We start from the raw sequence: 27,790 nt of genomic DNA on the forward strand, positions 1-27,790 counted from the left end.
GGGACTTGGGGGAGGGGGGGATGAACTGTTGGACCAGCAACTGAGTCTGGAGCTTTTGGCTTCCCTCTGTTCCTGAGTAGAAAGACAAAGCCTGCCTTTCAGTCAGAGTGGTTATCTCCATTTGGGGCTGGGGGTGGGGTCTCAATTTTGGAACAAAACATTTTGTGCATGTTACACCTTTTCATCTCTGTCCAAAAGTTTCCAGGAGAGGAGGGAGATTCCTGGGAGAAGGGAGACAGAATTTACAAGTCCCATAATCAGGGGTCTGCCTTGCAAAGGCTATGCTCTCCGTTGAGGATCTACTGTGTTAGGCTAGCATTGGGTTTCCTAGGGTAACAGCTCCAGCCAGGTTCCGTGTCTAGACTGTTCTCGGGTTTCCAGCTCCACTTCCTTTCCTCACCAAGCTTCCCTCAACCCATCTTGGGTGGTGTTCCCCACCCCCTATCAGGACTACAACTCTAATTTAGCAGATTTGGTATGGAGCTGCAGCAAGAGAGACATCTCTGACCCCTCAGGTTTGGCTGCTCAGAACTGGATGAGTGAGAACATGGGACAAGGACACCTGAATCCTGCAGTTACTGATGAACTGGAAGTCGGTCTGAGGAGAATAATGGAGACAAGCAAAAGTCTTGGGGGGAAAATAAATGGTGATTTATGAAGGGATAGAAGATACAGAAGTTTGGGGATAAGATAGGGACAAGTTGGAGCTCTCAAATGTACCCCTCCATGCATCATTATTTAACTGATGGGAAGGGTGATCTGGGAAAATGGGGGGAGGCCAAGCAGGAGGGGGGAGCCCAGCTGTAGAGAACAAAGCCAACGCTGTAAAGCAGAAGGGAGGTGCAGCTGCAGGAAGAGGGGGGGGTGCCTCAGACTCCAACCCTACAACAAGGACGGCTTTTCTGGCCTGGGGTGGGGGGTGGGGGTGAGACCAAGATGGGGGGGCGGGTCCTGGCTTGGGGGGCGGTCCCGGAGTTCTCTCCTCCTCTCAGCGCTCAAGGGGAGAAACAACCGCGTCCTGGCACTGGAATTCGAAGGGGCCAAGGCAAGAGAAGACACTGCCGCTCTCCCTCCCACAGGTAGGGGCACCCCCTCCTATTTTATCCCATCTGAGACTGGGGAGTTGGAAGAGGGTGGTGAAATGTCAGGTCTTGGATGCAGGAAGTAGCCCTGGAAGGGAGTCCTAGGGGTAGAGGAGGTGTTTTTATAAAAGAGCTCAGGCCTCTTTTCCTCACCCCTCCACCCACCCACCCCTGACCCAGAACCGAGCCTGCCTTGTCTGTATGTAGGGAGGGTCCCACTCCTCCCACCCTGGCGTCAAGAAAAGCCACCGCCGCCGCCACTGTTAGAGGGATCCCTCGCTCCCCCCCCCGCCCACCTGGAGGGTATCCGGACCTCTAAAAGGCTCCGCCTTTTTCCCTCCAACTTCGCTCGAGGTACTCGCCTGCCCTGGGGACTCTGGCTTCTAGGTGGACGTAAAGGAAAGGGACAGAAGCCAGAATGGGATTCCTCAACCCTAAGGCTTGGTCCCCGGGACTGGCCAGGAAAAGAAGTTGGGGTGTGGGAAGGCAGTAGAGGAGGCGGGATTCGGGGGCAGCCACTTCTCTTTCCTAGCTGGCTCATCACCCTCCTACGCGGCCAATGACAGGGCTGAAGGGGAGACAGGAATCCCAGGGGATCGGGATAGGACTTAGTAGGGAAACTCCTCCAGGGCTTTCCCCTATGGCCCTACTCCTACAGTTAAACCAAGTTATCCAGGACAGAGTCCAGGAAGGGGAGAGGGAAGAGTTGGGGAGCTGAGGTGGAGGCTGCTGACTTATAGGCTGTGCTCCAATGGGAGGCCTGGGACACTTGGTTTTTCTATGTCATTTGGGAAGCGGGTCTGAGCTTTCTGGACATTCTCCCGCAGACGGACCCAATCCTGGAATTACTTGGGAGGCAAAGCTGTAGGGATTCAAGACTTTCTCTAGCCAAGGATGCCTCCTGAGTCCTGGGTTCGAATCTCGTCCTAATTCTTCCCTAGGACTGGAGAAGCAGCAGACCAAGCAGCCAAGTGAGCCAGGGTTTCTCTGGAGGATGGAGAGGGAGGCGGGGAGAAAACCAGGAGTTGTCTTCGAGCTTTTAGAGGAGCCGCCCTGACCCAGATGAGACTCCCAGAAGCAAAATGGGAACACAATAAAATTGGGCCGAGGGTCTTAGGTTGACTTCCTCTCTCTCCACCCCGGCCCCACCCTGCCTTGCGGTTGTGTGATAATACTGGACAGTCACACCACCGACTGAGGGGTGGGAGAACAGAGTGGGGGATCTGGGCGGAGGAAACCTGGGTGGGCGACCAGGAGGCAGGCGGGACGGCACACATTCTGGCCGGGTTAGCTCAGCTGTCCGGGCGACTCGCTAGCACTGACTCATCGGCGGCGGGGGCGGGAGAGGGGCAGCCGCGAACACTCGTACTCGCAAGCAGAAACAGACGTCTAACCCCCCAGGGGCCGCAGAAACAGACAGATCGCTTCTCCTAACCTCGCACGAGCCTCAGCCGGAGGCAGTAGGCTTGCCTTTACCCGGGAGGGAGTCTGGCTCTAGCCGGCTGGCGTAGGGGCGTGTAGCCCCGGCCCCCTCCCCCTGAGTTCCCGGGCAGGCCAGGCTGCTTCCCAGCCGAACAAGCGGCGCCTTCTCCACAGCCCTGCCGGGCCGAGCCGAAGAAAGAACTCTTGTCCAGGAGCTGGGACGGGCGGGGTCGGCTGCGGCTAAGGTCCCAACACAGCCTCCTTGTCCCGGGCCAGAACTAGGAAGGGGAGGGGGACGCACTGCACAGCCCCTTGCCCAGAGTGAGAGTGGAAGAAAAGGAAGGGGGGAGGGACGAAGAGAGGGAGAGCTGGGGAAGCAGAACCAGGTGCCCGGGCACCTGGAGGCCTGGGGAGCCGACGCTACAGTGGTTTGGCTTCACGTCCACTCTCCTCTCCCCCCCTCAGGCAACCTGAATCAACCAAGCAACCCAAGAAAGCAATAAACTGGCCGCAGTTCAAGATTCCCTTCTATCTCCCCCTCTGAGCCTCAGGTCTTTTCTCTCTTTACGCCTCAGTTTCTCAGACATCACATTCCTTCTCTGTCTTCTCTTCTATGTACCTTAGTTTTCATTTCGCAGCTCCTCACTCGCTCTCTCAATACCCCCGATTTCTTTTTGTCGGTTCCTGCTGCCCTCTTGTCCCTCCATCTCCCGCACTGTCCCTCTGGGCCTCATCTTCCCCATCCAGGCTCTCCTCTTCGTTCCTGTCCAGTGTCCTAAAGGCGGATACTCGCTTTCCGCCACCCACCCCCTTTCCCTCCGCCCCGGCCTCAGTTTCCTTCCCCTCCAGACTCCTTCCTCCCTCTGCTGGGCCGGTCCTTGGCCTGGGGAGCGGATGTGCGCGGTAGGGACAGAGGGGAGGCGTTGGCCAGGCCGGAGCTGGCTGGAGTGCAGCTTAACCCAGCAGTTTGGCTTGCCATGCAGCGATCGGGGCCAGAACGGGGTTACTTGCCTCGGGGACAGGTAAAGGGCGGGGGAAGTCGCTAAGGGAAGGTTGGGGAGTTTAGAGAGCAGAGCAGGCGCTGAGGTCACTCAGGGAGCAGACATCCAAGCCCGGCCATCCTGGCCCCAAGAAACAATGAAGGAAAAGCACCTGGGTCTCTCCCCGATTTTGGCGTCTCTTTTCTTTCTTTCTTTCTTTCTTTCTTTCTTTCTTTCTTTCTTTCTTTCTTTCTTTCTTTCTTTCTTTCTTTCTTCTTTCTTTCTTTCTTTCTTTCTTTCTACCTTTCTTTGTCTTTGATTTACATCACTGACCTATGGAACCTATTCTTTTTTTTTTTAAATTAAGGTTTGACTTTCCTAAGTCTGACTTCCATCCTGTTCTTCCACCCCCCACCCCCACCCCAGGCCACCTAAACCTTTCACTTTCTCTTGAGGAGGAGAGAATGCCGAACAAGAACCCTGGGGACCCCAAGGAGTTATGGTTGAGTTGTCTCGCCTTCCCAGAGAGCCCCTTCTTTCCGGACCCCGACTGGGGGGGGGAAGACAGGTTGATTTGAATGGGGAGAGAGATCTGGGGCCTCACTCAAAACCCTCAAAGACCCGCCTCTGGAGTTGCCAGTTGGTACCTACATACAGCATTTTGCCTGGGTTTCAGTACCCTCTCTGGGTCGGCTGGGCTTCAAAATGATTGAGTGGTCGGCTGTTGGAACCGGTTCAGCATCTACAGGTTATGTCTGCCGGTGCTCGTATTCTACAGGGTTCACCCAGATCACTTGGTATTCTCCAAGTAAATATCTGACAACAGCAACAAATCGCAGCTAACCTGAGCCCAAAGAGAGTACCAGTTCCTTGTGTCGGGAATTTGTGGGTCAGGGTGAGGTGCATGGGGTTCCCCCAGGGAGCCACGCCCGATCTAGGGTTGAGAAGCAGCTACAGGCAAGGGTCCCCCTCCCTGGTCCTCCCCCCCCCCGACACACACTCTCACACCGAGCCTGGGTTACACCACAAGAACCTTTTTTTGGCTGCGGGACTTAGCTGTACTTCCCAGAAAGGCCTTAGAAGAAGGGGTGGGGCGGGTAATTACAGCCCTCAGGGCTCCAGCTGGACTCGATGCCACGGGTCTGGAGCTGCAGCGCTCCCCTAAGGGGGAGTCAACCGGCAGGGGGCACCCTCGGGTTCCTCTGGCTAAACTCCCCAGAAACAGTGAATAGGCGGGGTCTGGAGAGGTCTAGCGCTGTCACCCCAATCTAGTGAGGCTACTTTGGAGTGAAGAGAAACGCTCTGTTATCGTAAAAGGTCCACTTCATCTTGTTTCTCTTCCTACTTCTAGGGGATTCCATGTCTCAGGATCTCATCAGCCTCTGAGTCACATCATCTCACCTTCCAAATTCCCCTCTTCCCTTTACCTTATCTTCTTCTGGCTCTCTCTGTACGCTGTTACTTCTTATCTCTCTTTCCATGATACTTCTCTTTATCCCTGTCTTTCCTCTGCCCTTATCTTTCTCCATCAGCATTAGCATCTATGTGATGAATCTTCTATTCACCTCTCTTTACCTTTAATTTAATTTCTCTGCCTCCTACCCTATCAGCACAGTCCATCCATCACACTCTCTCCAGCCTTTTGGGGGTCCCACACAACAGGGACTCTCACAGAGAATATTTGAGGATTTAAAATCACCCCTGGCCTGAGGCAGAAGCTAAGCTTCAGGTTGATAGCGATAGCGAGAGGAAGGGAGCAACAGTGGTCTAAGTCCTCAGAAACTGGTCAATAGCCTGGCATCGTAGGGGTTGCACTGTCTGCTTGAACCTCTTATACATGCTCTCTCTTGCTATTTAGTCCAGGGGTGGGTCCTAGGGCCAGTTCCAGACTCATTCCCTCCAGCTTGGGTGGAAACGGTGACGTTGCAGTCCGAGCCCGGAAGGGTGGGAGCCAGGAGGGTAAAATTAGTAACACCCCTGGTTTAGCCCTTTCGGCCCCCATGCCAGAGGCTGAGGCTGAGCTCCTCCTGGCTCCTGCTGCTGCTTCCTCTCCAAATTGGCTGATTGTTGGCTAGCAGAGAAAGGCAGCTAGAGGCACTGATCTGGGTTCCCCAACTTCCCCTTCCTCTCTCTTCCACCTCTAACTTTTCTCAATAACATTAAACAAAGGACTTTTTTTTTTGCCATTGTCAGATTGTGTAAGGAACACGCAAGTAAGCATAGATGTATGTGTGTGTGCCATCAGCACATATATTTGTTTCTACATAGCTCTGGTTCCTGACAAATATGTATGGAAGAGGAAAGCATATATCTTTTATCCTGGAGAGGATATAGTATATTGAATGGCTATACCCTGGAAACACTTAGCCTTCATCCTCCCAGTGCATCTATGTGGCCCCCATGTTATCCAGTCAGTTTGTATATTTGGTCATGATAATCCCAGTATCTCCCCACTGAGTTTTGTTGCTGGGGTTGGGGGAAGGACTGAAAGGATTGGGAGTAAGAATGGGATGAATTTTTTACTTTTTAGTTTTTTTTTTTTTTAGAGGATAGATCATAGTACCTGGGCCAGGAGTATGTTTATGAGTTGCCAGGGAAAACTAATTGTTCCTGTTGTGTCCCCTTTAAGAAAATAGATCCTCCTGAGACCCCTGGGAGAGGAGACAAAGGGAAAGAGGGAGGGGCTAGGAGAGGGAGCTGGGAGCTCCCTTCCTGCCACAGTCTTAGCTGTGTCACTCACCTGTTCCGAAAGAGCCTCTGTAAGTTCCTGTTCTCAGAAAGGTACAGTTCCCTTGAAAGATCCTACTTTCTACGCACCCACTGTTGTTGTTTAGTCGTTTCAGTCCTGTTTGATTCTTTGTGATCCCATTTGGGGTTTTCTGGAGTGGTTTGCCATTTCCTTCTCCAGCTCATTTGACAGATGAGGAAACTGAGGCAAACAAGGGTAAGTGACTTGTCCAGAGTAAGTGTCTAAGGCCAGATTTGAACTCAGGGAAAATGAGTCTTCCTGAATCCAGTCCTGGTATTCTGTCCACTGTGCCACCTAGCTGCCCCAACACACCTATCCTCAGCACCAATTGTTTGAAGATCTGGGCATTCCAAGTTGCCAAGACAAGCAACCATGGTACAGTAGATTCCTGGTACTGTTCGTTCTTGGTCTTGGGACCAAGAAAGGGGTACACAGATCAAGGACAGGACACTGAGGAGAAAGCAGGGCATCCTGATGTGATGTTCCTATGTCTGTGTGAGTGCCCAGGCTGATGATACAGAAGACTTAGTTTAGGGGTAGCTATGATCTGTAACTGAAGAATGGGCAGTGCTATTGTGTTCTTTTCCTCTGGGCTTCTCTTTGGCTGCATCTGCTTTTCTGCAGGGGTAAAGACACAAGGAACAGCCTCTGGAGTGTCTCCATGTCCTGAGACCCTTGCCTGGGGATGGGCACAAATCTTATCCATACTATCTGTTCTTTCCTTCTCCCCACTGGCACCTTTAGCCTAACCTCTCCTTTTCTGTACCCCTAGGAATTCTGGAAACACAAAGCCATGGATGCTTTCAACAGAAATACAGCGAGCTCTGGGCGCAAGATCCAAACCAGAGTCCAGGTGAGTTGTTACCAGGTGGGGTTTGGATGCAGGAGAAGTAGAGTCTGGGGTGGGTAGACTGAGAGGTAAGACTGGCAGTTTGCAAGGACTGGGTTTGCTCTTATGTCCACCAGGTCTCTGGACTGGGAAGAAAGGACTGGTGGTTAGAGCTGGAGGAGAGCTTAATAGTGAATCTGCCTTCTTGCCCCAAGCCTTAAAATCCTATTAAGAGCTTGCTCTTCAATCTAATCTGGTTAAATTGTTCACCCATAGAATATCCCTAGAAAAGACTTGGAACTCACTTCCAAGGTGTTTTTTGAACTGTTGGAAGACATTTTGTGCCATGTACTCCTTTTCTCCCCCTCTTCTTCCTCCCCTCTCCCCCTACACATTTACCCAGCTATGCTGGTCAGGTCCCAGTTTAATTCAATAAATAATACCTACTATGTGCAAGCCACAAATAAACCAACAGCACCTGCCCATAAGGAATTATAGTCTCCTGAGACCAGACCTGGGGACCTTTCCTTACCACTGCAAGCATCTGTTCTTCAGCTTGTAGTCTTAGTGCCTGGAGGCACTGAGAGGTTAGGTAAGATGCTTCGGTTGAACAGCAAGTACCAATGAATATTTATTAAATGCCTACTATGTGCCAGGCCTTCTGCTAGACTCTGGTGACACAAAGACATATTATGATTACGAATCAGCCTCTGACTTCAGGAAGAAGGGGGAGATAACATATATACATATAGAGGGTATTTCTCAGAGGCTGTACTAGAACCTAGGTCTTCCAGACTCTGAGACTAGCCCTTTGTTCACTACTCTGCCCTTATTCCTAAGTGCAGATAATATGGTAATTTGATAATATAGTAATAATAACTCATTTAATATAACACTTTATATTTGACAAAGCATTTTCCTCACAGGTAGAAAAGAATAGCTAACGCTTATATAATGCAAGCTCAGATTTATATGAGGCAGCTGGGTGGTGCAGTGGATAGAGTGCTGGGCCTGGAGTCAGGCAGACCCATCTTCCTGTGTTCAAATCTGGCTTCAGACACTTACTAGCTGTGTGACCCTGTGCAAGTCACTTAACTATTTGCCTCAGTTTTCTTGTCTGTAAAATGAGCTAGAGAAGGAAATTACAAACCACTCCAATAGCTTTGCCAAGAAAACCCCAAATGGGGTCACAAAGAGTCAGATGTAACTGAAAAATGACATAATTCAGCTAAATTTACATGGCCCTGTAAGGCCTGTAAGCTTTGCATGAATCATCTCATTTGATTCTCACACCAGCCTGATAAGGTAGGTAATATGAGGTAGTGCCCCATCTCCCCAAATCACCTTCAAAGCAGCCTGCTCCTTGAGGTCAGAGACTTCATTTGTCTTTGTGAACCCAGCACAGTACCAGGGATATGGTGCTCACTTAATAAATGTTGACAGATTGATAAGTATAAGTGACTTGCTCAAGAAAGCTCATAAATATCAGAGACCTGGGACTCAAATTTAGGTCTGATTCATATGATCCTATGATTCCAATGTCTGTGTGTACTCCATTAGAAGCAATTGGTCTTGAACTAGGTCCATCTCAACCTTCCCTGGGGCTTTGTTGAGGTCTGATCTCTCCCACCTAGGTGTCTGACTCCCCAGTTATCTCTACCCTACTGAACAAAGAGGAGACAGGTCAGCTAATACAAAGAGGAAGCTGATGGAACAGGCAGTGAGATAAACTATTTGGGGAGGGAGGGGAGAATGTTTTTTTTGGGTGTTGAAGGATAGATAGGCAAAGCAGTAAGAACTTAGATTGAGGTTTGGTGTCCCTTCTCCTTCCTCCCAGAATGGGCCCCTGGATTTAATCGAGACAGGCAAGGGGCTGAAGGTGCAGACAGACAAGCCACACCTGGTGAGCCTGGGCAGTGGGCGCCTGAGCACTGCTATCACCCTTCTGCCCCTGGAAGAAGGTGAGTCAACAGAAGGCATCTTTGCCAGGTTATCCCACAAACCACCCCCCAACCTCATAATCATGACGGCTTCAAGGTCCAGGAGCCGCTGCAGGAGAATAGGTACTTTTCCCATCCCCAAGAAATGAAGAATAGCGTAGTGGTGTCCCCCACCTCCCACGCCCTGCTGGGAAACATGGGGGCGATGCATTCCATTTCAGCCAGTTCATCTCCTCTGCTGATTCCCTCTCCCTTTCCACTCCTCTTTTCCCTAACCACCTATCCTCTGACAGATAATCTAGTTCTCTGAAGGCTAGGACTAAAAATCAAATGAGAAAGTAGAGCTTCAGCAGAGGAGCAAGGACCCATTGGTCCTTGGACTTGGGGGTTGGAAGGATGGGAGATCCTTCTCTGGTAGGGGAAGAGGAGGAGGAGCTTATCCTAGGAGTTTCCAGAGAGAAGGTATAAACAGGGAGTCAGGGTGAATTGGGGGCAAGCTCCCGAGGAGAGGCCCTGACAGAGCATCTCTTTTGCCCTCTAGCTCTGTCCCTCCTTTCCTCTCTCTTCCTCCTCCTCTCTCCTTCCTGAGCTGTACTTGTTGCCTGGGTGATCCTACATTCCTGGCATTCTCCAAATACCAGCCCCAGGGGCTCTGGTAGGGGTGGGGCATGGGGAAGCGGTGTAGGTGTGCAGAAGCTGTGAGGGGGAGACCATGGGTCTGAGGAGGGAGCAAATAAAGTGAGAGTGAGGGCAGTGACAAAGGATAGGGAGGAACAGGGTAGAAGGTGGCAGAACAGAGAGAGCTAGGGAAGGAAGGGACCCTGGGAAGAAAGGAAGAACAAAGTAGAAGAGGAGCTTGTACAAAGAAGTGCAGAAGGGCTGGGGCTTGTTTGGAGGGGAGAGGGAAGGCCTAGGAAGAGACAGCCCAGGCCAGGGAGGGGCTGGGGAAGGAAAATGGAGAGGAGTCTATTTGAAGGGAAAGCAGTCCATTTCTACATCTTCCTCGGGCCCAGATTGAGCCTGTGCTGCTATTAATGATGCTTATGTCTGGGCTTCCCTGTCCTTCCCTCCCTGATCCAGGGTATCATCTCCCCTTCTGAGGATGCTTGCTACTTGTGCCAACTCTGCCTAACAAAAGAAGGGGCACAGATTAGGGAATGTGTAGATATCTTTTGCTCTACTATTGCTTCTTTTCCCTTTTAGAGGAGGAAGCAGGAGGAAAGCATATAGTACTAGTTCTGGGTCTCTGCTATTTCCTGCCTATCCTTGGGCAAACACCATTAACTTCTCTTCCTTACTCCCTCCCCACCTCCCCTAGGAAGGACAGTGATTGGCTCCGCTGCTAAGGATATCTCACTACAAGGTCCTGGCCTAGCACCTGAACACTGCTACATCGAGAACCTACGAGGGACCCTCACTCTGTACCCCTGTGGCAATGCCTGCACCATCGATGGACTCCCTATCCACCAGCCCACCCGCCTCACCCAGGGTAAGCCCACCCTGGGCATCCCCAAACCTGCTGATTGATTGATTGATTGAGAGGGGTTGAGGGCAAGGGAGCTAAAAGGTAGGTTCTAATAGGATTGAGGTTCAGGTGCTGGTAAAATCCTAGTCTTAGTGTTGTCATGGAAACTTCTGGGGGTGGGGCTTATTGGTGGGATATTTAAGGGAGGTTTGTGTATATGTGCAAAGCCTATCAGGCTGGAAGAGATATCCAGGGTTGGAAGGGGAAAAAATCCTCTACCTACTCCTGACCTCAGCTTCTCTGCCCGTCACCAGTCTTCCTTCTCTTCTTCTTCTTCTTCTTCTTCTTCTTCTTCTTCTTCTAATAATAATAATAATAATAATAATAATAATAATAATAATAGTATAATAATAATAATAATAATAATAGTAATAGTGATAGCAATGATAACAATACCTGGGATTGTATCAGCCTCTTCCAAGTTACAAAGTGCATATACATTCTCAATTGACCCTAACAAGCCTTATGAGATAGTAGTAATAATAATAGCTGGCATTTATGTAGAATTTTGAATTCTGCGAAGTGCTGTACATGTATTACTTCATTTGTATCTCACAACAGCCCTATGAAATAGGTACTCCTTTTTTACAAGTTAGGAAAGCTGAAGCTCAAAGTTACCTTACTTACCCAAGGTCACATAGTGATTGTTAGAGGTAGAATTCAAGGATCCTTCTTAACTCTAGGTCCAGTATTCCATCCACTATACCATGCTAAAAGTATCACTGTGATTATCCCCATTTTACAGCTGAGGAAATTGAGGCTGAGAGAGAGAAAATTATTTGTACAAGGTCACATAGCTGACTAGAACCCAGATTTTCTTACTGCACGCCTAACGCCTGTTCCTACTCGACTTCAGCCTTCTCTCTTCTCCTGGTCATCCCACAGCCCCAGACAAGCGGTGGAGTTACATCATTAGTTGTCAAAGGGCACTAGAGAAGGTGGCGTGACAGCTGCAAAAAGCATCAGCTGGAGCAGCTAGGAATGGGAACAATGATGGTGTTTGTGGGAGAATGAGAAGGAGCTAGGCACCACTGGGAGCTGTCCACCCAGAGCCTGGGCTTCTGGGCATCCCTCTGTGGAAAGGAGAGATCTCCTGGCAAAGCAGCAGCAGGGTCTGGTGGTGCCGGTTACCAAAACAACAAGGAGGGAAGTGGGGGAGATATACTCCTGTCCTGTGACAATATTGGAGAACCAACAGCAGCATCCTGGTTGCCATGGGGACTGGCATCAGTTTCACTGTTTCCTATAGCAACAGAGTATCCATGGCAGAGTGAAATGTTTGGTAACCCTGAAAACGGAGCCCCCGATTTCTATAGTTACCAGGGTGGGCAAGGGTTTTTCCTTGATTCTGCTGTTGTGTACAGGTTTTGGTTGCCACAGAAACGGAATCCAGCCTCTTTTCTCCCCTTTGGCCAGCATGGGAGGAAAAAGAGCAAGTTAAGGGGGAGTTGTGGGTGGAGATAGGACCCAGAACCAAGTCAGACTCTGTGGAGAAAAGGCTGGAATGACAAAACCATCTAGGTTCTCTCAGTGTGTGGTGAGCTGGTATAGAAGGCACCCTCTACTCCCTTTTGACTGTTTTTTTCCTTTTCTCAGGCTCCTGACTCTCTCTCTGATCACATACCTTTGAGGCTTTTGATCAACTCTTCCCTTCCATTAGGAGTCAATGTGCTATATCTGGAGTTAAAAGATCTGTATTTGAGTCTTGATTCTGATACTTATTAGCTGTAGTTTGGGCAAATCCTCTAGTAAAGCTCCCTGGAACTCAGTTTTCCCAACTATAAAAGGGGATGATAATACTTGCATTCTGTGTCTCACACAATGGTTTGTAGAAAGATTTATGTAAATGCGGGTTATTGTTATTGAAGGCAGGGACCGTTTTTTTTTTTGCTTCTCTCTCTCTCTCTCTCTCTCTCTCTCTCTCTCTCTCTCTCTCTCTCTCTCTCTCTCTCTCTCTCTCTCTCTCTCTGGCCAGCAGAGTGCCTGGCACATTTTAGGTGATTAATACATGCTTTGTGATTGAGTAATCTGACTGATTCATTGATATTGGTAGTTGATGCCCTTCAGAAGTCAGTGATTTCCCCCCCCCATCTAGCCTTCCTCCTCACCTGTTGGTGCAGGTGACTCTGATGCCTGTTCCCCACTCTTTTTTTCCTACCTTTGCAAAAGATGAATCAATCTATTCTTGCTTCACAACAATCTGACTGACTTTGGGGAAGGCTCTGACCTTTGTGGGGCATCAAGGTCTCCAAATAAAGCAGGCAATGTCGTGTAGTGGAAATAGCTTTTGGTTTAGAATCAGAAAAGCTGGTTTTGCATGAAAGCTCTGCTATTTACTACCTGTGTGACCTTGGACAAACCTCTTCCTGGCTGAGCCTCAGTTCCCTCATCTGTCCGATAAGGGGCTGGACTAGATGTTCTGTAATATATCCCTTTCAGTTCTGACATTCTATGATATTTGGACATCCCCCCCTGGTCAGTTCTAGGCAAAGCATCTTCCCTTAGCCCTGTTCAAGAAACTGGTAGGGAGAGGTGGCAGAAGAGGGTTCAGAGTAGCATAGACTAAGGAGCTGAAGCAGAAATTCAAGGAGTCATCAATGATGGCCCAGCTGTAGCTTTTGCCTGCTAATTCATGTCACATGCATGCATATGAACATGCCTGGACCTACATGCTAAGAGCAGAGTCAAAGAACTGAGGGTCTCCAAATACTTCCCCTCCACTAGTACACAGTCCATACAATGCACCCATTAACTAGCTGAGGAGTGGGAGGGTCTGGAGCCAATGCTGGACTGTCCTTAAGAATTTCCTCTGCTCCTAATGACTCCTTTTTTTCTGTAGCCATCATGTGTCTCCACTATCCTTTCCCCTGTCCTCATCTCCCTCCTGGGCCTTACAGAAGGACAGGGACCAGCCCCATGCCCCCAGCCCCCTTTCCCTTGAAGCCCACCTCCCTCCTAGCCTCCTTGTCTGGACTCGCCTGTCTCTTAGGGGTTTGGCAGTCTAGGGAGCAAGTGTGGGGGGGGGGGGTGCAAAGAGACACAAAGGAGCCGGTGTTCTACATCCTGTCTCCTCCCCTTCCCTGGGGCTTGGGAGCTGAGGGTTTGCCTTGTTTCATCTCTAGAGCAAGGCACCAGCCCCCTCATGCTCTCCCCCATCCTTCCCCCCCCCCCATTGCTGGCCCAGCTCCGGACATTCTTCAGAGTTCATCTCCCTGGAGACTGAGTGGCTCAGATGTACATGTGGTATCTCTGTGTGTTTGTATATTTTAGTATGTGTTTACAGATCTCAGTATGTGTGCATCTGTGTGAGTCTGGGGATCATTTCTGGGTTTGCATAGCTATATGTCTTTCTGCACAAGTTTTAGGGTATCTATTTGCTATATTATACATGTATATTTACATATACATACATATACACATTGTTGTTCAGTCATGTCCGACTCTATGTGACCTCATGGACTTTGTCCATGGGTTTTTCTTGGCAAAGATACTGGAGTGGTTTGCTATTTCCTTCTCCAGTGTGTCCCCATTTTACAGATAAAGAACTGAGGCAAATTGGGATTAAATGACTTGCCCAGGGTCACACAGCTAGTAAATGTTCAAGGACAGATTTGAACTCCTGACTTCAAGCCTGGTGCTCTATCCACTGTACCACCTAGCTGTACCACCTAGCTGTCCCTAGTATGTCCCTACATACATACATACATATTTCTTTTCTGCCCAGACCTTTAAAATATTTCATCAGTATGGGGAACTTCTTGTATGGAAACTCCTTTCACTGATGCAAATCAACAACTCATCTGAAACTTCTGGTCTTAGAGAATTATCAGGGGGCAGTACTGGGAGGCTAAGTGATTTGTCCATGGTCACAGAGCTAATTTGTGTTGGAGGCTCAGGAGGGAGAGGAGGACAGGAGAACATCAACACATGTCTTCTGCCTCTCTGGGAACCAGATATACCTGAATACATGCAAGAAGCATGTGGACCTACATTTTAGGAGATTTTCACCGAAATGTACATTTGTGTATCTTGCCTAATCTATCAATTTGCTTAGTTGTTCATATAACTGTTTATGCTTATGGATGAATGTGTATATGGTATGAAGGGCCCATATGTATATGTAGAAAGTAATAATAATAATAATAATAATAATAACAATAACTAACATTTCTAAGTGCTTTAGGATTTATAATGTACTTTGCTTATAACAACTCTGTGAGATAAGTAATGAAAGTATTTATTATCCCCATTTTACATGTAAGCAAACCAAGGTTCTGAGAAATTAAATAAATTTACCTATAGTCACACTGCTAGTAAGTGTATGAAGGAGAATTTGAACTCAGGTCACCTGATTCTGAGCCCATCACTTTTTTTTTCTTTGTCATGCTGCCTTCCCCAGGTACTGTCTTCTAATCCAAGCTACCAGCACGTATCCCAACCATCCCCTTTGGAAGGAGGAGGCCTCCCCATCTCTGACTGGACCATGCCCTCGATGCCTTGTCCTGGGCATCATGCCCAGCAGTGATAGCAGTGACAGGCTCCTCAGGCAGGCACACTCCTATGAAAGGAGGGGAGATAGAAGCAGATGCCAACTTTATCCTGGCATGGTGGGGGAAGAAAGTATAAATGAGAGAGTTGAGAAGTTCCTACTTTCCCCTCCACCCTTTTTGAATGCCTTGCCTCTGACTTCTTTGCTCAGAGCAAGGGGTAGAGCCAGCAAAACAAACCAGGAGGCTAGGTCTCTACCTGGGACCAGCCTTTCCACCCTGGGACCACAGGGACAGCACATAAAAGAGCTGTGTGGAAGAGCTAAATACCCAGGATGTCTAAAGAGAGGATCCCTCATCCCCTGTTTCAGAGGAGATTATTCTCACTTCCTTCCCACTGTGTGACACCATTTGAGGTGGACAGTGGTTTATACCAGAGCAAGCAGAGGGATTATTGGGTCTTATTGCTGTCTACCTCTGGGATCCAGGAGGACATCCTTTACTTCCTTAGTAATTTAGAGTGGAGCAGAGAAACATGCTGGGTCCATAACCCAGAGATCAGTGGAATGCAGCCATCATCTGCTAAGTAATCTTTGAGAGGCTACATCTTGCAATGGAAAGAATATCGGACCTAGATTCAAACAACCACGGTTCAAATCTCAGCTCAGCCATTTTCTTTTAGGCAAATATCTGAGCCTCGGTTTCTTCATCTATAAAATGAGGTGGTTGAGCTAGACGGCACCTAACATCCTTTCTACCTCTAGTTCTATGATCCTATTCGATTCCTTCTGGGAAGAAGAAAAGCCCCATCTTGGGGCAGCTAGGTGGTGCAGTGGATAGAACACTAGCCCTGGAGTCAGCCTCAGACACATAACACTTACTAGCTGTGTGACTCTGGCCAAGTCTCTTAACCCCAATTGCCTCACAAAAAAGAAAAAAAAAGCCCCATCTCTTTCCTGTCAGACTGGAAAAAAACAGGGAGAAAAGGAGATGTTGAAACTTTTCCTCCCTTATGTGGCCTGTCATATTTCATATTGGCAAGCATTCTCTTGTGTTGGTCTGTATCTGTCCAGCTTGCTATCATAGTTTCCAGATGGGTGAATCATTCTTCCTGCTGAGATTTCTTTATTAAAAAAAAAAGGCTTTCCCTACTTGCATCTGAAATCCTTTGGTTCCTTCTCTTCCCGTCAGAAGAGGAGAGACGACTAAAAGGAGGGGGCTCGCTGGGGATGGAAAGTGTGCCTGGTTATTTCTCTGGAAATCTGAGTCACACTCCAGAATCTCTTTAGGGCTGTGTGTATATGTGGTTGACAGTATAGTGTGGGTGTCAGTGTTGTGTGTGATTGTATTAGGGAAGACAGAATATGTGAAAGTGAGAAGAGTGAGTTGTGCCAGAAATGTGCCCATTTCTCTGTGCGGGGGTGAACGCCCAGAGTGGATATGTATGTATGTGAAAGAGAAAAGTGTTTGTGAGAGTGTTCACCTGTAAGAGGCATAATGATCTAGCAGAAAGAGACAGCCTGGGTTCAAAGCCCAGCTGTGGCTCTGTGACTTAAGCAAATCATTTAACCTCTCTGAGCCTCAGTTTCCTCATTTGTTAAATGAGGAGATTGAATAGGACAACTTTTAAGGTTGTGTTCAACACTATAATTATGAGAGAGTTGAGGGGGTGGGGGACAAAGAGAAATCTCTACATGAAAGAGAACAATCTCTTTGTGAGAATCTGTGCTTGTGGGAAGTGTCTATCTTTATGTGGGCACCACAAGGCCTGGTTTGGCTCATTGTGTATCAGGGACTTCTATTTAGGGAGGGTGGTTGGGTTGGTATTGTGTCTGGCTAGCTGGCCCTCCTTGCTTGTGACCTTGGGGGTTCCAACTGCAAGGTAGCTGTGAGTGATTCCCAGGATGGGAAAGGGAGGAGCTGAGCACTGGAAACCCAGCTGTTGAAATAGGCTGCTGGCTTGGACAATACATCCGGTCACATTGGGAGGCTGAGAGAACCTAGAAAGAACTGGGCCTGATCCCTGTGAGCCCTGTGTGTGTGTTTGGGAGGGAAATTTGTTAAATGAGGGGAGAGAGGAGGGATGGGTTCTCTAGCTGCCTGCACATTACAGACATCCGAGGCAGCTATGTGATACAGTGGATAGAGCTCTATTCCTACAGTCAGGAAAATAAAGCTGTGTTCAAATCCAATCATAGATACTTATTAACTGTGAGAGCCTAGGGCAAATCACTTCTGTCTCCTTCAGTTTCTTCACTTGTAAAATGGGGATAATAATAACACCTATTTCGTTGTGGGGATCACATGAGCTATTTGTAAAGCTCTTTGCAAAGCTTAAAACATATAAATGCTTCCCATCATCAATGTCATCATCATCACCATCATCATCACCACAGACCTTCTTCTCTACAGAAGCCTTAGGGATTCAGAGGAAGCACTGCGCTAGTCATTTCTTGCCGAAGAGGATAGTAGAGTCAAACCTGACTTCCCAGTGAGGGCCCTGAAGATTCTTCAGATTTTCCTCCAGGGTCTTCTTACCGACAGCCTCCTTTCCCCTCAACACAGAACCACAGAATAACAGCTGTAAGGAACCTTTAAAATCATCTAATCCACTCTGCCCATTCTGTAGATAAGGAAACTGAGGCCCAAAGAAGAGTAATTATAGAGGAGAATAATATAAATTAAAAGCAACAAGTTGGCCCAGTGCATAGAGTGGTAGGTTTGGAATCAAAAGATCTGAATTTGAATCCTGCCTCAGACACATTACTTGTGTGATCCTGGACAAGTCTCTTAACCACTGTCTGCCTCAGTTTTCCTTATTTGCAAAATGGCAATGATAATAATAGCACCTACCTCTCAGGAGTGTTGTGAGGCTCAAATGAAATAAGCTATGTAAAGTGCTATGTAAATGTTATTGTAGATTATTATATTATCTATATTATTATAATTATCTCATTAGCAATTAAATAATCCTGGACTGGGTATCATAATCCTTGCATTTGGGTAGAGGACCCAGTACTTAGGAGCTTTGTGGCTGAGATCGATAGAGGTTGGTGCTTTGGATTTGGAAGGGGCAATACAGGCCAGCTAGGCCACCTCTCCTTTTAAAGAAGAGACAAGGAAATCCCAGAGAAGAGAAGTGATTTGCTCTTGGTCATTTAGTAAGTAGCAGAAAAGAGGTCTGAGCCCTAGTCTTCACACTCCAAATTCAGCTCTTTCCAAAGCACCACACTTCCTTTTCTCAGCATTATTTTTTATCTGTAAAATGGGGATAATATTTTCAGGACCTATCTGACAGGGCTACTGTGAGGGGAAAAGTAGGAACCCGTTGCCCAAGGACACATAACAAGTTAATGGCAGAGTGAGGCCCTTCTACCAGGTCTCCTGACTCCTAATCCTCTCTTTCCAGCTTCTTAGAGAAGGGTGGGTGGTGGGTGGAGACACTTGTAGTCTCTTGTCACCCTTACCTCGGAGCTGTCCTCACCCTCCTCCGTCCTCCACCATTCAGGATTGCTTTGTGCGTCTCCCTATCTCCCGTCTCCCGGTGTCCCTTTTCCACTTAGAACCGCAGACTTTGGGAGTCAGGGTCCTGCTTTATCTCTCTTCCCTGTCCATCTCCATCTCCTTACCATCTCCTTTGGTCCTCTCCTCCTTTCCTCCCCTCCCTAGTCCTCCATCACTTCCTCTTCCCCTCCCTCCTCTTCTCCTTTGTCCCTCCTCCCTCCTTCCCCCCACCTCCCTAGCCCCGGCCCCAGCCCCAGCCCCTGCCCGGCCTCGGCCCCGCCCCGGTCCGCTCCAGTGGCTGTGCGGGAGGTCGGGCCCGCCCCCTCAATAGGCCCCGGGCCGGGCTGTGGAGCCGGAGCGGGAGCCGGAGCCCGAGCCCGGGGGGCCGGGCCGAGCCTGGCCGGGCCAGAGCTGGAGCTGGAGTCCAAGAGCCCAGGGAGGTCCAGGCTCGGCTGGTGAGTTACTGGCTCGGGGCCAAGCTGAGGCCGGGGAGCCGGAGGCGGGGAGAGTGGCCCGGGCACTGGGAGGCACGCTGCGCTGCGTGCGGGGGTGATCTGGGGGTGTGGGAGCAGGCGGGGGTCTTTCTCCCCTTCCAGCTGCTGTTAGGTGTGTGTGTGATCGCCCAGCTCTGGGCAGACTGCCTTGGGGTGAAGGTGCTGTCGTGACTCCGTGGCTCCCGGCGCGGGTCTGTGGGTCTCTGGCTTCACCGGCACTGTTGGGTCGGGTAGCAAACCCTAGTCATTCTCACTCTCTCCAGGACAGAGGGCGATCCTCACTGGTGTGTTGGGCTGGGTATGAGAGGCTAGGACACCTCTACTGAACTCCTTGTCCTGTTCTGGACGGGAGTGGGGGTGGGGGTGGGGTGGAGAATAGGGAAAGGGTCTCTGGTGGGAGGCGTTAGGAAGGAACTATGAAGCCCCCTCCAACCTCCTGTTCCCTGCTCCAGCCTCACTTTGGATGATCCCGTCTGCCTGTCTCTCTGGCAGGGTGAGAGCAGTGGCGGTCTGTATTGTGTGCCTTTCTAAGGCAGACTCACTCCCCTCACCTCTGGTACCTCCTCTCCTGTTCCAAATATACAGCCCCCCTACTTTGGCACCCAGCCGAGGCATGGCTGGACTCCTTAGCACATTGAGGTTCATGATTCTGCCTCTGATGGGTAGGTGAGATACTTATCCTGGGTGCCCTGGTTGGGGAGGGAAGATAGTCCTGGGGAAAACAAAAATGGGTTAGGAGTAGAGAGTAGAGAAAGAGCGAGTCAAAGCTCAGATGGGCCCTGGGACAAGCTGGGGGCAGAGCAGAGGCAGCCACAGGGGCTCCAGATCTTCACTCTCACCAATTGCAAATAGAAAGTTAATTTGGTCCGAAGCCTTACAGCGTCTGTCCTTCTAGCCTCCTTCCACTCTATTAATACAGCCCTCACCCCACTGCCTGGCATCCCCTATATATAGCCCTGGAGGAAATGTGGTCACACCCCCTCTGCTGGAGAGAGGAGGGAGGGTCGGAGTGGGTGGGATCCAATCATGGGGGTCCCACCCAGTCAGCATACCCCTTGGGTGGGCTGGGAGGGGAGGGCTGCTAAGGAGCCATTAATATCTACCCTAACCCCCTTCCCTTCCACCGGGGCACTGTATGATTTTCTAATCACTCCTTTCTTGGGGTCAGGCAGTCCATTCGGAGCTTGAACCAGTTACTCAGAGGTGATCATTAGTTAACTTGTTAAATAGCTGTAAAGTATGTGTGTGGGGGCAGGGGGTGGGGCTAGGACTGGGTAACTCAAAATAGCTAGGCTTGTTATTAGTACTGATTAGTAAAGTTATGATTATTCTCATGCTGGCTCCATGTGACCAGTGGCATGGCTACTACCAGCTAACTGTCATCCTTTGGGATTCTTGATTCCAGAATGGCTTAGGAGACCAGGAGAGTTTGGGGGCATACTAGGTTACCTACCACATTCTGATATTCTCTGCCTTAGGGAGAAGGACAGGAAAGCCCCCTTGTATCCAAGGCAGGTAATAGCATTGTCCGCGATACTGATCATTGACCACCCTAGGATCTTAGGATAAAGCTAAAAACTCCTTCTACAGCTTTGTCCATGGCCCTGGCATCCAGACACATCAGCAACTCCCAGCTCCCTTCCCTGCAGGGCAGAGGGAATTGCCAGGGCAGACACGTGGCCTGAGATGCCCCCTACCCTTGCTGCCTGCCTGAGCAAAACTGTCTCAGCGTCCAAGAATGCAGTCTTCCTTGCCAGCCTCAACTGCATGTTGGCATAGAGCTTAGGGGTGCCAGGTGGTAGCAGGTTAGGCAGACTGGAGGCTGGTGGGGGATGGAGGGAATGTGTGGGCAGAGGAAAGAGTGGGTAGTGGCATCTGCACAGACCACTGAGGGTATCCCCTGAACCACCTGTCCTCTCTGCCTCTCCCTGATAGGGTACCTCCCTCAGGAACTTATGTGAATGGGAGCCCATAGTGCAGCTGGCACAGTGGTAGTGATGGAGGTGGAAAAAGATTTGCTAACTCGTGCCTGGGGTGCCTGCAGGCACACCTGCTTCTGTGCACACTCCTTGGTGCTCCCGGCTACATTCCCTGGCTCCTGCTCCAACTCCCTTGACTGTGTGGGCAGGACCAGGCTTGCGCTTCTACCTAGGAATGTGTTAGACTCTGAGGCTAGGGACTGGCTTAGTAAAGGCAGGGTCCAGTGGTTCTGGGGTTCCTCTGTGTCTTCTTGCCCTTGCTACCCTGCTCCTGACAAAGCACCTTATGGACCAAAGCTTAAAATGTTAGGGCTGGAAGAGACCTTAAGGTCATTATTTTATAGCTTCGGACCTTTGAGGTGAAAGGTCACATAGCCTGTAAATAGCCCAGTTCTAGACTACCCTAACCCCTTCCCTAGTCTCCTTGGGTGTCAGGATTCTCTCTAGTTCAGAAAGAAACCAAGTCTTACCAAGAGGTAGCAACATGCCCTGGGCCACACTGTCAGTCAAGGGCAGAATTAGAAATAGAGCCCACAGCTTTTAGCAGGATGGTCTTCTGGCTCTGCAATTGTTCTTCCCTACCCCCATCCCCCACCCCAATCTGTAAATGGTACACTTTCAAACTGAGCTATCTAGAAGGTGGCATCTGAATACACATGAGCATGTTTGTATGGACACACGTCCCTGTGACAGTGCATTGGTACCAACTGGTGTTTTGCTTACTGTATTATGAGAACTTGTTTATAATATGTCGATTATTTAATATGTTGATTTTAATATAATTGGATTCTTTTATAATACCATTTTGTTTTATGCATTTAACAACATTATTCTGAGAAGGGGGCCATAAGCTTCACAAGACTTCCAAAGGGGTCCATTCACTCACAAAAGGTGAAGAGTCCCTGCTCTGGTGCTTTACAGCCTACAAAACTTGTCTTGTGATCCCCACAACTACTCTGTGATGGAGGCAGGGCTAATTTCCCTACTTTGCAGATAAAGAAACTGAGGTTTATAGAGCTTGAATGACTTGTTCAAGGCCACATGTTTTTTTTTCCCACTTTTTTGGGGGTTTGTTTTGTTTTTAGGCAATTCAGGTTAAGTGACTTGCCCAGGGTCACACAGCTAGTAAGTGTCAAGTGTTTGGTCTGAGGCCAGATTTGGTTTTTTTTTTCCTGAGGCCCGATTTGAACTCAGGTCCTCCTGACTTCAGGGTCAGTGCTCTATCCACTGAACCACCTAGCTGCCCCCTCCACATGTTTTTTAAATGGTAGAGCTGGGCCTAGAACTCGGGTCTTCTATTTCTTAGTCCAATGCTCTTTCTATGCTCTGTACAAGATGCTGGGCATGGATGTATGTTTATGGGGGAGGGATGACTTGTTTACTTGTACAGACACATGTGAAGCTCTGTTCATGAGTCTGTTATAGTTGAGGGCATATAAATAAATGAAGAGCAGCTAGGTGGTACGGTGGATAGAGTACTGGGCCTGGAGTCAGGAAAACTTATCTTCATAAGTTCAAATCTGGCCTCAGACACTTAGTAGCTGTGTGACCCTGGCAAGTGAGGAAAGGTGCAGCAAATGTGTGAATGCCTGTATGTGTTCTAGGGTCAAAGGACTACCTCTTGGCCAGGAGGTTCATGTTGGGGGGAGGTCAAATAAAAAACGTCATTCTGAACTCTGGCTTTCTCCTCTTCTACAGGCTGCATGTTGTGCCTGGGTCAGTCTACCTTCCTCCGATTTAACCACCCAGCAGAAGCCAAGTGGATGAAAAGCATGATCCCATCCGGAGGTAGGGGCCCTGGAGCACCTTATACCCCTGCCCTAGGTAGGTACTGCAAAGTAAGGTGGGATCATGAAGTCTGCCTGGCCTGGGAATGAGCTAGGGTTAGAGTGACTCCTAGTGTCCACCATTGGGCCCCAAGAGAGCTGTCCCCTCCCACCCTGAGCACACTTGGAGTGTCAGCGGGTTTGGCTTCTTGTCATCTACCGAGTGCTCAGCAGGCAGAGGGGATGCCAGGCAGTTGAGGCTCTGGAATAGATCCAGGGCAGTGCCAATTGGCTGGTATCAGGTTTTCCTGGGGATCATGTGCCTGGAGAAAAAAGCTTTGCTGGCTTCACTCCCCACAACGTGGTGCCTGGCATGGTCTAAGACCTAAACCCTCTAGTTATGCCACTGTTGAAGGGCCTTGCCTTTACCCTTTCTGGTTGCCTGAGGGGAGGCAGAAGATCAAGAATTATGCCAGTCAAATGCCCATAAACTGGCTAGATTTATTCCTGCCTGCTGGCAAGCACTGAAGTTCTCTGCCTCATGCCCCACCCCTAGAGTACACTCTGCCAGCCGGTGACTCAGTCCAGCAGCTGAAGCTGGTGTGTGAATTATTGATTTTTGTAGGAGAGGATATGAATTGCCCATGGGGCCTGGGTCTACCTCCCTACCTCTCTCCAGCTAACATGGAATAGAGAGAGAGAGACACTGTTGGCTTTCTTATTAACCTGACACATACAGCCCTTCCATAGTTATTACCTTTAGGAGAAAACTTAATGTTTGGAGGCAAGAATAAGATGGCAAGCTTCCATAGCCACTAAGGTTAGGCCTAGGCAGGAGATGTGAGGGAAGGTGGGTCAGACCAATGCCACTTGTGCCTAGAAAAATGCCCACTCCCCTTTGCCTGCCATTATACCCCAGGCTCCTTAACTCTACCTTTGGGTTTCCATGATGGTGGTTCCCAGACCTGTGCTAGGAATGACTTCCTTCCCCTTTTGGCCCTCCTTTTCTAATTAGCACAACCTTTTCTAATTCCTTGGGGATTTATATGACTGGGTTCCTGGGCTACATCTTGCCTGAGTTTCCCTCTCTTATTCCTCTTCTTCCTTCATTCCCCTGCCCTTCGGCCTTAATGCAGGCCTGTCTGATTGAGGCAAGCAGTGGTTCTAGAGCGGCCAGGGTGGCAGTGGGAGGAGAAGAGGGGCAAAGCAGGACAGGAATGAAGAGCTTCTGTGGCTAGCAGCTTAATAGGCATAACTGGAGCCATAGAATTGTACCTAGATGTCTGCTTTAGCTTCCAGGAACTGGCCATTAGCACTAGATCCCGACCCACTGTCCTCTAAATGCTCCTGATTGATTGCAGATGGTGCCACCTCCAGCCTCCCATTCCTCCTTGGTGGGAAGAGGGAGGCAGATGATTTTCCCCCCCTCTTTGGGCTTCCCTGAATTGGATGGGGGGGGCATGGAATATTCCATGTTTCCTAGCCTAGGCCCTGCCAGGTTATGCCCCTTTTGGGTACCTGGCCTAGTTTCCTTGCAGACTTCTCTCATCTCCATAGCACACTGTCAGAACCTACCCTTCTTGCAGGGAAGGTAAGTGAGGTTGGGGAAACCAAGGCACTGGAAGGTGTTTAGTGAGGGATTCAGGCTTTAGGACCCAGGGATGCTCAGCATTTCATTCTCCAAAGTTCTGCTTCCTGCTGTTCTCTGGGAATTAGAATAATTTAGTTCAACATTCTCACTTTACAAGTGAGGAAACTGAGGCTCAGAGAGGTTGTCATTTGCCCAAAGTCATATAGATAGCTAGAATCAGAGCCTAGCCTAGGACCTGGGTCTCCTGTATTCACCGGGAGAGGAAGGGCAAAGTGAATTAGATGGTAGGGGTCAGGTACCGGACCCAGTAAGAGATTCAGACCTGACTTACCACATGACCTCGGTCTGCTCTGTCCCAGCTGAGTCAGAGAGCCTGGTGAATGGGAACCACCCTCCTCAGCCCCCCAGCCGGGGTCATGCTGCTTGCTCCAGCCACAGCTCCCTGGTGAGCTCCATCGAGAAGGACCTGCAGGACATCATGGACTCCCTGGTGCTGGAGGAGCCGGGGGCCCCTGGCAAAAAAGTGTCTGCAAGCTCCCCGCTTTCCAACGGTGGGCGCTACACACTTTCACCACCTATCAGCCCAGGGGCCATGTCTGTGGGCTCCAGCTATGAGAACAATTCTCCCCCCTTTTCTCCTCTCTCCTCACCGGCCAGTAGTGGCAGCTGTGCCAGCCACTCACCCGGAGGGCAGGAACCGAGTCCGGCCATCCCTCCGCTGGTCCCTGCCCGCTCCTCAAGCTACCATCTGGCCTTACAGCCCCCACAGATCCGACCTGGCGGCGTCCGCCCAGCAGAGAGCCCCCGGCTGGGCAGGAAAGGGATCCATGAAGGGCCGTCGAGCCCCGGGCGGCGGGCTCTGCTGACTGATAGTCCTGCTGCGGCTGTGCTGGCGGAGGCCCGCAGAGCCACTGAGAACCCGCGGCTGGGGGCGTCGCTACCCGTCGTGGCCATCAGCCTGAGTGAATACCCTGATGGCAGTGCTCGAAGCCAGTCCACCAGCATTCCTGGCAGTCCCAAGTTCCAGCCTCCCGTCCCTGCCCCCCGGAGCAAGGCCAGCGCCCTCCAGGAGCGGCCACCTAGCCCCTTCCGGGAGCTGCCGGGCACTGAGCGAGCCATGACGGCCAGTCCTTCACGCCAGCTGGTGGGCAGAACCTTTTCAGACGGGATGGGCACCCGATCCCTGCAGCCGCCAGAGAGTCCTCGTCTGGGTCGGCGGGGAGGTCCGGAGAGCATGCGGGAGCTCCCACCTCTGAGCCCATCCCTGTCTCGGCGGGCTTCCCCACTGTCTCCTATGCCTGCCCGGGCCACTGCAGACGCTAAACTGACCAGGGAGATGGCCGAGAGCCCCAGGACCCGCCGCTGGGCAGCACATGCAGCCTCCTCTGAAGACTTCACCCTCACTCTGGGAGGGAGGGGCCGTCGGACGAGGAGCCCCTCACCCACCCTTGGAGAGCCGCTGGTGCCCCGAAAGGGCAGCTTTGGTGGCGGATTGAGTCCAGCCTACAGCCTTGGCTCTTTAACGGGAGCCTCACCCCGGCAGAGTCCTCGGGCCCAGAGGAAGCTCTCAAGTGGGGAGCTCCGGGTGCCGGCTCCCCGAGAGAGAAAGAACAGCATCACTGAAATCAGCGATAATGAAGATGACCTGCTGGAGTACCACCGGCGCCAGAGGCAGGAGCGGCTCCGGGAGCAGGAGATGGAGCGGCTGGTGAGTGACCCTGGGCATGCAGTGGGTGAGTCTCCCTGGTACAGAACCCAAGACCCAAGAATGTTTGAAATGGAAGAGACCTTGATGTTTTTCTATAAGTTTTTATTAGTGTCTTCTGTTTCTTATATCATCATAGTTATCCCCATTATTCTCCCCCCTCCCCCTCTCAAAGAACCATTCCATATAACAATTAGTATTTCTTTTTTTGTGTTTTTTTGATTTTTAATTAATTCATTTTGAATTATCAACAATCACTTCCATAAGCTTTTGAGTTTTAAATTTTTCTCCCCCACCCTCCCCACAACTCTCCCCAAGATGGCGTGCAATCTGATATAGGCTATACATATACATTCCTATTAAACATATTTTCACATTAGTGATGTTGTAGGTAAGAATTAGAACCAATAGGAGACACCACCAGAAAGAGGAAACAAAACAAAACAGAAGAAAAAAAATAGCAAATAGTATGCTTCAATCTGCATTCAAACTCCATAGTTCTTTCTTTGGATGTGGATTTTCCATCATGAGGCCTTTGGAGATGTCTTAGATCCTTGTATTGCTGAAAAGGGTTAAGTCTATCAATATTAGTCATTGCACAACGTGGCTGTTACCATGTACAATGTTCTCCTGGTTTTGCTCACTTCACTCAGCATTAGTCCATACAAGTCTTTCCAGGTTTTTTCTGAAGTCAGCCTGTTCATCATTTCTTATAGCACAATAGTAGTATTTCTTTCAAAGAGGAAAAAAAATCAGTGCAATTGATGTATTGAAAAAGTTCAGAAACATATGGAGACCTGATGGGAGAAAGACTGGGGATCATAAGACAGTGTTAAGACTTAGACCCGGGTATCAAAGGCAGAGTCAGAAGAGATGGGTTCAGGGTATCTTCATGTCTCTTCATTTGAGTCATGTTTGATTTTTATAGTTTTGTTAATTCGTTTTTGATTTTTTGGTGTGAAGTTGTCCTTTCCCTGTACATTGTTGTAGTTGTATATATATATTGTTTGTCTGGCTCTGCTTACCTCATTCTGTATCAGTTCATATAAATCTTTTCATGCTTCTCTGTATTTATCACACACACCAGTTCTTTTTTTTAATTTAGGTTTTTTTTTTAGTTTTCAACATTCACTTCCATAAGCTTTTGAGTTTTAAATTTTCTCCACCTCCTTCCCCTCCCCAGTCTCTAAGACACCATGTAATCTGATGTAGGCACTATATATACATTCACATTAAACATTTTCACTTTAGTCATGTTGTAAAGAAGAATTAGGACCAATGGGAGGAACCATGAGGAAGAAGAAACAAAACAAAATAACAGCAACAAAAGAAGAAAGCAAATAGTATGGCTGGTGGTGCAGTGGATAGAGCACCAGCCCTGGATTCAGGAGGACCTGAATTCAAATCTGGCCTCAGACACATAACACTTAACTAGCTGTGACCCTGGGCAAGTCACTTAACCCCATTGCCTAGCCAAAAGAAAAAAAAATCTTTGTTCTTTCTCCGGTATGGAGGCAAGGGAAGGAATACAGGAGGAAATCTAGGAGATGCAGAAACAAAAGCTATCAATAAAAAAAAATAAAAAAAAATCCACGTCTCTGGATGTGAATAGCATTTTCCATCCCGAGTCTTTTGGAGTTGTCTTAGTTCCTTGTATTGCTAAGAAGAGCTTAGTCTATCAAAGTCAGTCATCACACAATGTGGCTGTTATGTGTACAATGTTCTTCTGGCTTTGCT

General features: G+C 49.4%; 1 protein-coding gene across 28 annotated transcripts in view; it reads left to right on the top strand.

The window, feature by feature from the left end:
• Window positions 1-976: 976 nt before the first annotated feature.
• The window catches only part of PHLDB1 (pleckstrin homology like domain family B member 1), a 68,465-nt gene continuing 41,651 nt past the window's right edge, over window positions 977-27,790 (top strand). For 3 of the 28 annotated variants that reach the window (XM_078146854.1, XM_078146863.1, XM_078146862.1), the window contains exons 1-6: window positions 2,904-3,526; window positions 7,006-7,086; window positions 8,900-9,023; window positions 10,321-10,491; window positions 22,690-22,815; window positions 24,708-26,056. In XM_078146854.1, the coding sequence (XP_078002980.1) occupies window positions 3,482-3,526; window positions 7,006-7,086; window positions 8,900-9,023; window positions 10,321-10,491; window positions 22,690-22,815; window positions 24,708-26,056 (1,896 nt within the window). In that variant the 5' untranslated portion in view covers window positions 2,904-3,481. Of the gene's footprint in view, window positions 1,080-2,900; window positions 3,527-7,005; window positions 7,087-8,899; window positions 9,024-10,320; window positions 10,492-18,831; window positions 18,974-22,689; window positions 22,816-24,707; window positions 26,057-27,790 lie in introns of those variants that run through there. The other 25 variants (XM_078146860.1, XM_078146865.1, XM_078146870.1 and 22 more) reach the window with 15 other exon arrangements.

The sequence above is a fragment of the Phascolarctos cinereus genome, unplaced genomic scaffold (assembly GCF_003287225.1).
Source record: "Phascolarctos cinereus isolate Bilbo 61053 unplaced genomic scaffold, phaCin_HiC Scaffold_726;HRSCAF=1367, whole genome shotgun sequence".
NCBI lineage: Eukaryota > Metazoa > Chordata > Mammalia > Diprotodontia > Phascolarctidae > Phascolarctos > Phascolarctos cinereus.